Here is a 14,054-nt window from a genome sequence, read left to right on the forward strand (position 1 = left end):
ATTAATTAATGAATAATAATAATAATAACAAAAAAGGGCTGCACAGCGGATGAGTGGTTGGCGCGCAGACCTCACAGCTAGGAGACCTGGGTTCAATTCCACCCTCGGATATCTCTGTGTGGAGTTTGCATGTTCTCCCCGTGCATGCGTGGGTTTTCTCTGGGTACTCCGGTTTCCTCCCACATTCCAAAAAAAACCATGCTAGTTTGCCCACCACTGCTGGGCCCCTGCAGACGCATCCGCTGCCCCTCGATACTCCCCCTCGCGATATCCATACTGTACTTTTTCATTGAAATTGAAAGACAAGACGCCCAAAGGCAGCTGGGATAGGCTCCAGCACCCCCCGCGACCCTCGTGAGGATAAGCGGTAGAAAATGAATGAATGTTAGCACTGCCATGTTAGCGGCCGTATGTTGGGGTTGCTAAGTTTTGTTTCCCTCACAAGTGCATAGAAAACCTGTTTATGATGCTTTTTTTTTACCATTATTAGAGCCCTGTTGACATGAAATAGCACCCCTATAGTCACCTTTACACGTCTATGATTCTGTGTTTATTACTACATTGCGCAACACTCATGACTACGAGACTACGGGATCACTGCAGGGGCGTAAGAGAGTATCAAATTAACTACCGAGCTAACTAGTATTATGTGTAGCTAACTAGTATATAATATGACCAGGTCACAAAGATCTACTACTGTATTTAAAAACAGTTTAGAGTTAATCAAAGTTTACGGGTAATGAAAGTACTTGATAATAACTATATTTAATTACACATAATTCCACGATAACCGGTAATATCAAAGTCAAATTAGCGACGTTGCGTTCATGGGGACACGCAAGGGAACTGATGGATGCCAAACGCCGTAATGTCGGACATAGTGTGAAGCCCAAAATGTACCACTTCCACACGGAATGGGAGGAGAACTTTTTTTTTTTGCTGGACATGTTGTGGCATTGTTAATTAAGGTATTGTATAGTCAATGAAACACTACTGACGCCGGAATACTACATATGACTTGATGTTTAGTTAAAGTTGTTAAAAAATACTACAATATAACACGGGACGACTAAAAACAGGGAAAAAAAAAACAAGGAAAGGAGTACACAAAATATGAAGAATTCCAGCTTGACGTCTCACCTTGAGCTCTCACAGACTGAGTGATCATCACCGGTACTCGAACTTGTCCACCTACTGGTCCGGTGGTCTTCATACCCTGAAGCAATGAAGAGGGACAACCGTTACTTGGCTTCAACGTTCAAACGCATACCCCTTTAAATCCTACTGCAAACATCAGCTTTACAGGTACCATGTCTGCTCTGCATGTGTGTCATCGTGTCACGGTCAAAGTACTTTTATGTTCTTTCATTTTAGTGCAAACCAACATGTACACATTTATACTCAACATGCAATTTGGCTCTTGAATACGCTTGTATGATCTCCATTTTGTTGTATTTTCCTACAGTTTAGTCTGTACAGTACAGATACATTAATACATATTATCGGTTCTCTAGTATTTCAAATAGTGCAGGGGTCAAAATATTATGGGAATAAAAATAATAATTTCAGCAAAAGAAATTCACAAAAAGAAAGTTTAAATAGTTAATAAAATAATCAATAAAATGTAGAAATAATAATAATAATAATTTCAAGAGATTTTCTGAATTTTAAGAGAAAAATGTAAAAAGTAAAAATATTCTAAGTCGGAAAAAATTCACAAGAATAAAATAAAATAAAATAAAATAAAATAAAATAAAATAAAATAAAATAAAATAAAATAAAATAAAATAAAATAAAATAAAATAAAATAAAATAAAATAAAATAAAATAAAATAATTTATTTATTTTTATATTTAAAAATATTTATAAAAATATTTATAAAAATATTTATAAAAATAAAAATATTTATAAAAATATTTATAAAAATAAAAATATTTATAAAAATAAAAATATTTATAAAAATAAAAATAAAAATATTTATAAAAATACAAATATTTATAAAAATAAAAATGAAAATATTTATAAAAATAAAAATATTTATAAAAATATTTATAAAAATAAAAATATTTATAAAAATATTTATAAAAATAAAAATATTTATAAAAATATTTATAAAAATATTTATAAAAATAAAAATATTTATAAAAATATTTATAAAAATAAAAATATTTATAAAAATAAAAATAAAAATATTTATAAAAATAAAAATAAAAATAAAAATAAAAATAAAAATAAAAATAAAAATAAAAATAAAAATAAAAATAAAAATAAAAATAAAAATAAAAATAAAAATAAAAATAAAAATAAAAATAAAAATAAAAATAAAAATAAAAATAAAAATAAAAATAAAAATAAAAATAAAAATAAAAATAAATCGAATTGATTGGAGGATAGGCTTGACCCCCACGCTTGTATGTCCCAATACTTTTGTCCATAAAGTGTATGATGGGGATTGATCTCCACGTATTTCTCCATGTGACCTACATTGCCTTGCATCGCCGGATAAGATAATATGAAGATAACAAGAAATCAAGATCACAGTATGGAGGGGGAAAAAAATAAAATCAGCAAAGACGTAGAAGGAGCGGGGCTGTGAACGGAGGGGGTGGGGGCGGGCGGCGTGCCGGGCTATTAGAGTCACTTCCTTCCTGTGTAGCCGCCACAGGTCGGGCCTGGGGCTCAGCCATCCATTCCTTACCAGTTTGCTTCTTGCTGCATATTTTTTTCGCCTTGTTTTCCATTCCCTGACACATGCTATATTACTGTTCAAGGGGTGAGAAGAAAAAAAAAACGAAAAAAAAAAACAAGACTAAGGCCCATCTTTTCCCCTCACAGATGCACTGCAGGGTTTGCACGAGTGGGAGGAATTCATTCGGCACAGACAGCAAGCACCCCTGGCCACTCGGCGACACACTTTGGGGAACAAAACAACACAGGTAGAAAGTTGGGAAGTAAATGTGAAGCACTGTTTCTTTAAGAAAATGTGCTTTAAATGGCACACGTGACGGCTGCACGGCAGTCGAGTGGTTAGCGCGCAGACCTCACAGCTAGGAGACCCGGGTTCAATTCCACCCTCGGCCATCCTCTGTGTAAAGTTTGCATGTTCTCCTTGCGCGACTTATACTCCAGTGCGACTTAAGTACATTTTTTTCTACCTAATTATGCATTTTTGGCCTTGTGCGACTTATACTCCAGTGCGACTTATGTATGTTTTTTTTTCTACTTAATTATTCATTTTTGGCCTTGTGCAACTTATACTCCAGTGCGACTTATGTATGTTTTTTTTTCTACCTAATTATGCATTTTTGGCCTCGTGTGACTTATACTCCGAAGCGACTTATTGTCCAGAAAATCCGTAGTATTTTACAAACAAGTAGTTTGTAAAATAAATTATCCGCAAAAAATGCGACTTATGTATGTTTTTTTTCTACCTAATTATGCATGTTTGGCCTTGTGCGACTTATACTCCAGTGCGACTTATGTATGTTTTTTTCTACCTAATTATGCATTTTTCGCCTTGTGCGACTTATACTCCGGAGCGACTTATGTATGTTTTTTTCTACCTAATTATGCATTTTTGGCCTTGCGTGACTTATGTATGTTTTTATTTCTACCTAATTATGCATTTTTGGCCTTGTGCGACTTATACTCCAGTACGACTTATGTATGTTTTTTTTCTACCTAATTATGCATTTTTGGCCTTGTGTGACTTATACTCCAGTGCGACTTATGTATGTTTTTTTTCTACTTAATTATTCATTTTTGGCATTGTGTGACTTATGTATGTTTTTTTTTCTACCTAATTATGCATTTTTGGCCTTGTGCGTCTTATACTCCAGTGCGACTTATGTATGTTTTTTTTCTACCTAATTATGCATTTTTGGCCTTGTGCGACTTATACTCCGAAGCGACTTATAGTCCAGAAAATCCGTAATATTTTACAAACAAGTAGTTTGTAAAATAAATGATCCGCAAAAAATGCGACTTATGAATGTTTTTTTCTACCTAATTATGCATTTTTGGCCTTGTGTGAATTATACTCCAGTTTTTTTTCTACCTAATTATGCATTTTTGGCCTTGCGTGACTTATACTCCAGTACGACTTATGTATGTTTTTTTTCTACCTAATTATGCATGTTTGGCCTTGTGCGACTTATACTCCAGTGCGACTTATGTATGTTTTTTTCTACCTAATTATGCATTTTTCGCCTTGTGCGACTTATACTCCGGAGCGACTTATGTATGTTTTTTTCTACCTAATTATGCATTTTTGGCCTTGCGTGACTTATGTATGTTTTTATTTCTACCTAATTATGCATTTTTGGCCTTGTGCGACTTATACTCCAGTACGACTTATGTATGTTTTTTTTCTACCTAATTATGCATTTTTGGCCTTGTGTGACTTATACTCCAGTGCGACTTATGTATGTTTTTTTTCTACTTAATTATTCATTTTTGGCATTGTGTGACTTATGTATGTTTTTTTTTCTACCTAATTATGCATTTTTGGCCTTGTGCGTCTTATACTCCAGTGCGACTTATGTATGTTTTTTTTCTACCTAATTATGCATTTTTGGCCTTGTGCGACTTATACTCCGAAGCGACTTATAGTCCAGAAAATCCGTAATATTTTACAAACAAGTAGTTTGTAAAATAAATGATCCGCAAAAAATGCGACTTATGAATGTTTTTTTCTACCTAATTATGCATTTTTGGCCTTGTGTGAATTATACTCCAGTTTTTTTTCTACCTAATTATGCATTTTTGGCCTTGCGTGACTTATACTCCAGTACGACTTATGTATGTTTTTTTTCTACCTAATTATGCATGTTTGGCCTTGTGCGACTTATACTCCAGTGTGACTTATGTATGTTTTTTTCTACCTAATTATGCATTTTTGGCCTTGCGTGACTTATGTATGTTTTTATTTCTACCTAATTATGCATTTTTGGCCTTGTGCGACTTATACTCCAGTACGACTTATGCATGTTTTTTTTCTACCTAATTATTCATTTTTGGCCTTGTGCGACTTATACTCCAGTACGACTTATGTATGTTTTTTTTCTACCTAATTATGCATTTTTGGCCTTGTGCGACTTATACTCCGAAGCGACTTATAGTCCAGAAAATCCGTAATATTTTACAAACAAGTAGTTTGTAAAATAAATGATCCGCAAAAAATGCGACTTATGAATGTTTTTTTCTACCTAATTATGCATTTTTGGCCTTGTGTGAATTATACTCCAGTTTTTTTTCTACCTAATTATGCATTTTTGGCCTTGCGTGACTTATACTCCAGTACGACTTATGTATGTTTTTTTTCTACCTAATTATGCATGTTTGGCCTTGTGCGACTTATACTCCAGTGTGACTTATGTATGTTTTTTTCTACCTAATTATGCATTTTTGGCCTTGCGTGACTTATGTATGTTTTTATTTCTACCTAATTATGCATTTTTGGCCTTGTGCGACTTATACTCCAGTACGACTTATGCATGTTTTTTTTCTACCTAATTATTCATTTTTGGCCTTGTGCGACTTATACTCCAGTACGACTTATGTATGTTTTTTTTCTACCTAATTATGCATTTTTGGCCTTGTGCGACTTATACTCCGAAGCGACTTATAGTCCAGAAAATCCGTAATATTTTACAAACAAGTAGTTTGTAAAATAAATTATCCGCAAAAAATGCGACTTATGAATGTTTTTTTCTACCTAATTATGCATTTTTGGCCTTGTGTGACTTATACTCCGGAGCGACTTATAGTCCAGAATATACAATAAGTACAGTTTCCATTTCCCCCTTCTATTCAATTGAAACCCATGTAAAACTGCAACTGTCCACTTGCACACAGCGTGTACTGTACTGACTTGAAGTCAAGTGTCTTCCATAATACCCTCAGAAATGCTTCCCGGAGTACAGTGGTAGCAGAAAGCAGATTTTATTTGGCCTAATTCAACAAACTGTTGGCGAGCCAGAGGCTGTCATTTACTAATGTTTTGTGTGATAGCTTATGTTGTGTATTTGTGTTGGTGTGTATGTGAACGGAGTGTGAGCGAGAGAAAGGGAAAGTGAGCGAGCGAGCGAGCGAGAGGGACCAGAGGCATGTTCTGGACATAGACTGCGGCCGGCCGCCACATTGCTTTAAAATTGACCCGGGGCTGACCTAGTTACCTCACTTCACCCTCTGCTGGTTAATGGAGGGAGGGAGGAAGATGGGTGAGTGATGTCGGGGAAGATACACACCGACTACCACTGTGTGTGTGTGTGTGTGTGTGTGTGTGTGTGTGTGTGTGTGTGTGTGTGTGTGTGTGTGTGTGTGTGTGCAAAGAAGGAAAATTGGAGAAAGACAGAAGAGCACCCTGTGGCTCTCCCGTACTCTTCTGCCCGGACCAGACTAGTCTGACCTCGCCTGACCCACTCCGTCCCACACCCAGACGCCCGTGCTGTGTGCAGTTGCATAATGAGCATGTGCACGTACTCACACACCCGTAGCCCCGCGCTGGTGTGAGTTGAATCAACTTGGCCGGTTCACTTCACTTGACGCTGCAGGTTAGCGGAAAAAGTTTCTAACAAAGACAAGTCCGGTGGAGGCAAATTGCCAGTAATTCGCTTTTCCACCAGTAGGGGCAGGGGTGCCCTGATCCAATTTCAGTGAAAAAGTACAGTATGGATATCGAGGGGGAGTATTGAGGGGCAGCGGATGCGTCCGCAGGGGCCCAGCAGAGGTGGGCAAACCTGCTTTTCATTCAGGTTTTTGATTAAAACGTGAGGAAATATTCTGGTTAAACAAACTTATTGGCTTTGTTTGTGTTGAAATCCATTCATTCATTTTCTACCGCTTATCCTCACGAGGGGTGCTGGAGCCTATCCCAGCTGTCTTTGGGCGAGAGAGGCGGGGTACACCCTGGACTGGTTGGCCAGCCAATCACAGGGCACATATAGACAAACAACCATTCACACTCACATTCATATCTATGGATAATTTGGAGTCGCTAATTAACCTAGCATGTTTTTGGAATGTGGGAGGAAACCGGAGTACCCGGAGAAAACCCACGCACGGGGAGAACATGCAAACTCCACACAGAGATGGCCGAGGGTGGGATTGAACTCGGGTCTCCTAGCTGTGAGGTCTGTATGCTAACCACTCAAAAATTAAAATTAAAATTAAAATTAAAATTAAAATTAAAATTAAAATTAAAATTAAAATTAAAATTAAAATTAAAATTAAAATTAAAATTAAAATTAAAATTAAAATTAAAATTAAAATTAAAATTAAAATTAAAATTAAAATTAAAATTAAAATTAACTATATTAGGAAAGCAGGAAGTGGATTGAACTTGGGTCTCGTAGCTGTGAGGTCTGTATGCTAACCACTCAAAAATAAAAATAAAAATAAAAATAAAAATAAAAATAAAAATAAAAATAAAAATAAAAATAAAAATAAAAATAAAAATAAAAATAAAAATAAAAATAAAAATAAAAATAAAAATAAAAATAAAAATAAAAATAAAAATAAAAATAAAAATAAAAATAAAAATAAAAATAAAAATAAAAATTAAAATTAAAATTAAAATTAAAATTAAAATTAAAATTAAAATAAACTATATTAGGAAAGCAGGAAGTGAACAAATGTAACAGTTACTGATTGTAAAAGTACCACATGGAGGGGTAACATTTAATAAGCTTTGCTTCTTCCTACTCCTTTTGGACATGTGGAACTGGGAACTGATTATGGGATGCACTTAATTGTAATCTGATGCATGTTCAAATGAAATAAAACCATTACCATAAAAATGAGTACCTCTTGTACTGCCATGTATGTTTATGTGATCACGCTTAGATTGCAGGGATCGGGATCGGCATCATAAAACCCTCATCCCTGTAGTAAAAAGGGGAAGTAGTACACAAAGAAGCATTTCTTGGTGACGCACGCTGTTGCAGACAAGCGTGCACAAATGCATCTCTTTAGCATTAAAGCTACAAGCTCGTAAAACAGTGTTCTTCAACTGTTGGACTTGGGGCCATCACATGTCCAATGCAGCACTTGTGAGACCTCAGACACATTTTCCATCCCTACTAGAAATACATGAAGTCCAAGGTGTGCAACATGGAGACACCAGTGAAGTCTATGGACGTGCTAATGCTAATAGCTCAGCGTGTTCCAGCTGCGTACATACCATGGCAGCTGCATGTCCCACAGCACCGGCGGCGGTGCTGACGCTGTTCGGGTGGCGTATGTGGATGGTCGGCGCGGTGGGCGCGCTCGCCACGGCGGCGGTGGCGGCGGCGGGAGGCGTGCCGCAGGCCACCGGTTTGACTCCCTGCTGCGGGGGCTGGGTCAGCGACTGCTGACTGTTGAGCAAAGACAGCCGCAGGGCCGGGAGGCTCTTCTGTTGACGGGGCGGAGAAGATAGAAAGAAAAGTTGAAGCACTTTCAGCGCATGAGACATGAAACCGTTATGTCGGGATATTTCATAGTGTACACAAACGCTACATACGCCATTAGCTATTTGGGATCGGACCGCTGTCTCACACACACACACACACAAAGAGAATATTTCAGGCAAGTTTTGGACGCCAGCGACTTAACATTGCATGACAACATGTGTTTGTAGCCGCATCGGGCGCTCGGCTGCCTTGATGTGACGCTCATCATGCTTGGCTGGAGAAACCTGCTGGCGACTGGCAGGGACGGCTACCGGGGCCACTGTCACACACAGTCAGAAATCAGGCCAGAGGGCCGAGTGTGTGTGTGTGTGTGTGTGTGTGTGTGTGTGTGTGTGTATCATTCTAGTGTCAGCCTTAGACATTACTAGCAACAGTGCAAAGTGAGTGCTACTTTGAGGAGGGGGTCACTTTAGGAAAAAACATACAAAAAGGGGTACCTCAGGGAACCGGAAAGGGATGATTTAAGTTCAGCGAGTCATTTAAGGCAAGTGTACCCTGAAAAATCATCAGGTGTGCCGTAAGGAATTATTCAATATCACTTTTTTTTAATTAACATGTATTAATAATGGGCGGCACAGTGCATAAGTGGTTAGTACGCAGACCAAAGCTAGGAAACCAGGGTTCGATTCCACCCTCGGCCATCTCTGTGTGGAGTTTGCAGTTTCCTCCCACATTCCAAAAACATGCTAGGTTAATTAGCGACTCCAAATTGTCCATAGGTATGAATGTGAGTGTGAATGGTTGTTTGTCTATATGTGCCCTGTGATTGGCTGGCCACCAGTCCAGCGTGTACCCCGCCTCTCGCTTAAAGACAGCTGGGATAAGCTCCAGCACCCCCCCGCCACCCTCGTGAGGATAAGTGGTAGAAAATAAATGAATGAAAAATAATAATAATAATAACAAAAAAGGACGGAGGTAGAGTGGTTAGCACGCAGACCTCACAGCTAGGAAACCAGGGTTCAATTCCACCCTCGGCTATCTCTGTGTGGAATTTGCATGTTCTCCCCATGCATGTGTGGGTTTTCCGGGTATTCCGGTTTCCTCCCACATTCCAAAAACATGCTAGGTTAATTAGCGACTCCAAATCGTCCATAGGTATGAATGTGAGTGTGAATGGTTGTTTGTCTATATGTGCCCTGTGATTGGCTGGCCACCAGTCCAGGGTGTACCCCGCCTCTCGCCCCAAGACAGCTGGGATAGGCTCCAGCACCCCCGCGACCCTCATGAGAATAAGCAGTAGAAAATGAACAAATGAATGAATGATTCGGTTGGTTTCATAATTATACCTTTTGAGTGTTAAGTTGGTGTGTGATGAGTTTAGTGTTCTTTTTAAGAACACTAACACATTCCAAAAACATGCTAGGTTAATTGGCCACTCCAAATTGTCCATAGGTATGAATGTGAGTGTGAATGGTTGTTTGTCTATAGGTGCTCGTTTCTCTAATAGACTTAGTGATGCCCGTGAGAGGTAGTGGTGACATGTAAAAAAAACATTAAAAAAAACGTGCCGTGGCTCAAAAAAGGTTGAAAAACACAGATTTAAGGGGTCGTTAGTCAATTAAAAAGATGGTTAATGTGGGGTCCCACCTTGAGAAAGGGCACCAGGTACGGCTGCGGCGAGGACTTGAGCTCCGTCTGTAGTCGGCTCGTGAACTCCTCAGGCTCGATCTTTGCATCCTTTTTTTTTTTTTTTTTTAAATGTCACACAGACAGGAAAGATGAACAGAACAATGAACCCCACTTCACATGAAAGACGTTACACGATGTAAACCTCGGAGACTTAAACACCATGCTCATCCTGTCTCCTCCAGGCAAACCCCGGCTCATTATTTATGTCATTTAAAATAATAATAAGACAGAGAGGAAGCGAGGGTTTCATGCCGCCATCTGCAGGCAAGAAAGGCTCACTGCAAGTCGAGTCCCATTTGTTACAGCACGCTCACCAGCAGGTCCTGGACCAGAGCTTTGACGTTCTTGGAGGTCTCGGGTGATGGAGAATTGTGAGACGCCAGCTTGATGAGGGTGGCCAGGAAGTTTTTACACTTCTTCACGTTCTCCTGCATTTCCTGTCATGAGAGAGATAGAAATAACCGTTACTTACATACGTATGATGTAACTTTTTTCATTTGATTCAAGTTTGGTGTGCATGACAAAGTAGAAAGGAACATGTAGCGTTTTGACCGCATCCTTCGTTAGGAAGTACAGTAAACCTCGGATATATCGGATTCAATTGTTCCCACTGGTTTTGTCCGATATAAGCGAAATCCGTTATATGCGTAAACCGGAAAATGTCAGTTTTACGCATATATCGGATTTATATCCGGTATATGCGTAAATGGGATTTTATCCGTTATAAAAAGGCACTTCCTTGACTATGTTTCCAATGTACCTGGACGCGCAGGCAACGCTGCAAATGACGTCGTATAGCGGCCTGTCACGATTCGGCGAATCGGAGCGCCACGATGCGGCCATCCGATATACGCGAGGGAAATTTCATGGAAATGCATTGGAAATAGGCAAAATCCGTTATAAAAAATCCGCTATATGCAATGAATTTTTATTGGAAATGCATTACAGAAAAATCGGTTCTTTTTTATCTGTCCGTTGTGAGCGAATTTCCGATATATCCGAGTCCGATATATCCGAGGTTTACTGTATACTGCACAACACAGCGGCAACAGAACCAGTGTTGGAATAGCGGTATGGAGCGTTCATTGTAAACAACAGTATGGCAAGTCGTCTATATGTGCCGTGTGATTGGCTGGCCACCAGTCCAGGGTGTTCCCCGCCTCTCGCCCCATAACAGCTGGGATAGGCTCTAGCACCCCCCAAGACCCTTGTGAGGATAAGCGGTAGAAAATGAATGAATGAATGAACTTATTATTAGTTATTTTTCCTCATGAAATTATGATCTTATTCTTCTAAAATAACAACTTTTTCCTCATTGATTACAACATATTGCTTTTACTTTTTTCATGTTAAATTACTGCAAAATTTTTCCATTTCTACTAAATTACGCCGCCCTTTGCACACGCCCCTAACGTAAATAAATGCCCTCGCCTATCATTCCGCCATTTTCAGTTGTTTATGGTAATGGTAATGGTTTTATTTCATTTGAACATGCATCAGATTCCAATTGAGTGCATCCCATAATCAGTTCCCAGTTCCACATGTCCAAAAGGAGTAGGAAGAAGCAAAGCTTATTAAATCCTACCCCTCCATCTGGTACTTTTACAATCAGTAACTGTTACATTTGTTCACTTCCTGCTTTCCTAATGAAATTTAAGGTTTTTTTTATGAAATAAAATAAAATAAAATAAAATAAAATAAAATAAAATAAAATAAAATAAAATAAAATAAAATAAAATAAAATTAAATTAAATTAAATTAAATTAAATTAAATTAAATTACGTACTGAAGTACTCGGTGATATGAGCATCCAATGCCATAATGTGTACCATAGTGCGTGTCAATATAGTGATATATATAGCACATTTGTGCTATCGTTGTGCATTGTTTGATTTCCTTACTCAATCCATTCCATAGTTTGATTCCACATACTGAAATGCTATGGCTAGCATAACGTAGTCCTAGCATAGAAGTGTTTCAAATGTACTTCTTCCCTGAGATCATATTTCTCCTCTCTTGTAGAGAAGTATTGCATGACATTTTTAGCTAATTGCTTATTTTTAGCCTTATGCATTATTATTTTAGCTGTTTGAAGATGAACTATATCAGCAAGTTGAAGTATTTGTGATTTTAGAAATAAGGAGTTAGTATGTTCTCTGTGGGCGGCATTATGAATTATCCTTACTGGCCTTTTTTGCAGTACATTTAGCCAGTGAAGATTGCTTTTATAGTTATTAGCCCATATTTCCACACAATAAGTAAGATACGGTAGAAGCAGAGAGCAATAAAGAGTGTGGAGTGGCTCTATCCTCAGTGTGATCCGAACTCCAAGGGTTTAAACTGTCAGATGGATGATAATATGGTCCAAAACCCCATCAAGAAGCCACAATCTGAATGGAAAAATAGCCCTAAAATTGGGTTGCGGACTCATTTTGTGGTGGGTCATCAAAAATGACATTAAAATATGAAGCACACAACACCATAACTAACTTTTTTTTTTTTTTTTGAGGTGAAATTGGGTGATATTTTGGGTAGTTTTTGGGTCATCAATAAAATATCTCATAATTCAACTCCACCAATAATCTTGTTTGTGTGCTCTTTTAGTGTCGTATATGCGCCTATCATTGTATCGTTGTGATAAAAATGCTAATGACTAATCAAAGTGTCTAACTTCTTTTAGCGCTTGACGGACAATGAACGGCGAGGTTAGCTAAAAGGTTATGTTACGTAAGTCCATGTACGCATTTTGCTGCATGTCCTTGGCTTGGCGTTCCTTGCGTCAATGGATGGCGTGGCCACGTGTGAGGCCCTTTGTCTGCGGCCAGCTGCGAGAGGAGTCGGGGTTTGTGACACAGCCAGCCTGCTGGCAGCTGTGACAACACTCGCACCGGCCGGGCGGCGGACGTCGGGCAAAAAGAGATCGAGAACGAGAGAGCGAGAGAGAGAGAGAGAGAGAGAGAGAGAGAGAGAGAGAGAGAGAGACAGCAGACCTGGGACACAACAGGACCTCCGGGGGCCGTCTGCGAAGGCTGCGCGGGCTGGGAGGCGGCCTGGGCCGGGGCCGGGACCGGGGCCTGGGGGGCCATAACCACGGGGGTCTGCTGCGGAGCCGTCACCGCCACGGCCGGCGCCACGGGGCCCTTCTGCAAAGAGCGAGGAGGGAGACAAGAGAGATAAACAGGACGTGACGCCTGGCTCGCAGCAAGGCCACGGAGAACAGGAGGGCGGGCGCCGCGGCACTCCTGTCACATCTGGCGCGACGACTTCTTGGACATCGCTTAACAGACAAGGAGGACGTCAGGAGGAGGAGGAGGGGGGTGGGGGGTGTGGGGGGGGGGGGGGGGGGGGGTCGGTGACGAGCTGGAGGCTGAGAAAGGCTTTTTCTTGGTGGTTACATACCTGACAAGGAAGACCTGCTTTTAAGGGTTTGGGTTCGCGTTTCCTCCACCTTTACACCTCGCCACAATACGGGAGGGAATAAACGACCATAAAATGACTCTAAAGCAGTCTGACAATCTTTAGTAAATTCCCCAGGCCGTGTTCACACTGGGCGCCGACGCAGCATCCGCGTCATGTGATCACATCAGGCAGCTCCAAAACCAGGTGTGAACGGCGCTACAATGCATTACGTGGCGTACAAAACCATCTCAAGACAAGTACGGGGCACAAAAAAAAAACTCACGAAAATGAGTACACCCCTCACATTTCCTTTAAGAGTCTTTTGGCAAGCTTGCCTAAAGTGGCACAAGACGGGAGGGCTGCACGAGTGCTGCCGCCAATGGGATGCATTGTGAAGCAGAGCACGGTCACTTCTCCTTTCATAGAGCCTTTAATAGTCTTTTGGTGAGCTTGGCTACAGCATAGCATGGTGGTAGGGCTGCACGAGTGCTGCCCAAGAGATGTGGTTCATTGAGCACGGACTCTTCTCTTTTCGTGGGGCCTTCAAGAGTCTTTTGGCAAGCTTGGCTACAG

At 39.7% G+C, this 14,054-nt stretch overlaps 1 protein-coding gene across 2 annotated transcripts in view; it reads right to left on the reverse strand.

Annotated features, from left to right (window-relative positions):
• Positions 1 to 14,054, reverse strand: part of LOC131139092 (transcription initiation factor TFIID subunit 4) — a 145,772-nt gene that overhangs the window by 118,066 nt on the left and 13,652 nt on the right. For both annotated transcript variants that reach the window (XM_058088356.1, XM_058088358.1), the window contains 5 exons: positions 13,073 to 13,225; positions 10,397 to 10,519; positions 10,041 to 10,130; positions 8,183 to 8,395; positions 1,141 to 1,216 (listed from right to left, as the gene is read on the reverse strand). In XM_058088356.1, coding sequence (XP_057944339.1) covers positions 1,141 to 1,216; positions 8,183 to 8,395; positions 10,041 to 10,130; positions 10,397 to 10,519; positions 13,073 to 13,225 — 655 coding nt within the window. The remainder of the gene's footprint in view (positions 1 to 1,140; positions 1,217 to 8,182; positions 8,396 to 10,040; positions 10,131 to 10,396; positions 10,520 to 13,072; positions 13,226 to 14,054) is intronic.

The sequence above is a fragment of the Doryrhamphus excisus genome, chromosome 12, assembly GCF_030265055.1.
Source record: "Doryrhamphus excisus isolate RoL2022-K1 chromosome 12, RoL_Dexc_1.0, whole genome shotgun sequence".
NCBI lineage: Eukaryota > Metazoa > Chordata > Actinopteri > Syngnathiformes > Syngnathidae > Doryrhamphus > Doryrhamphus excisus.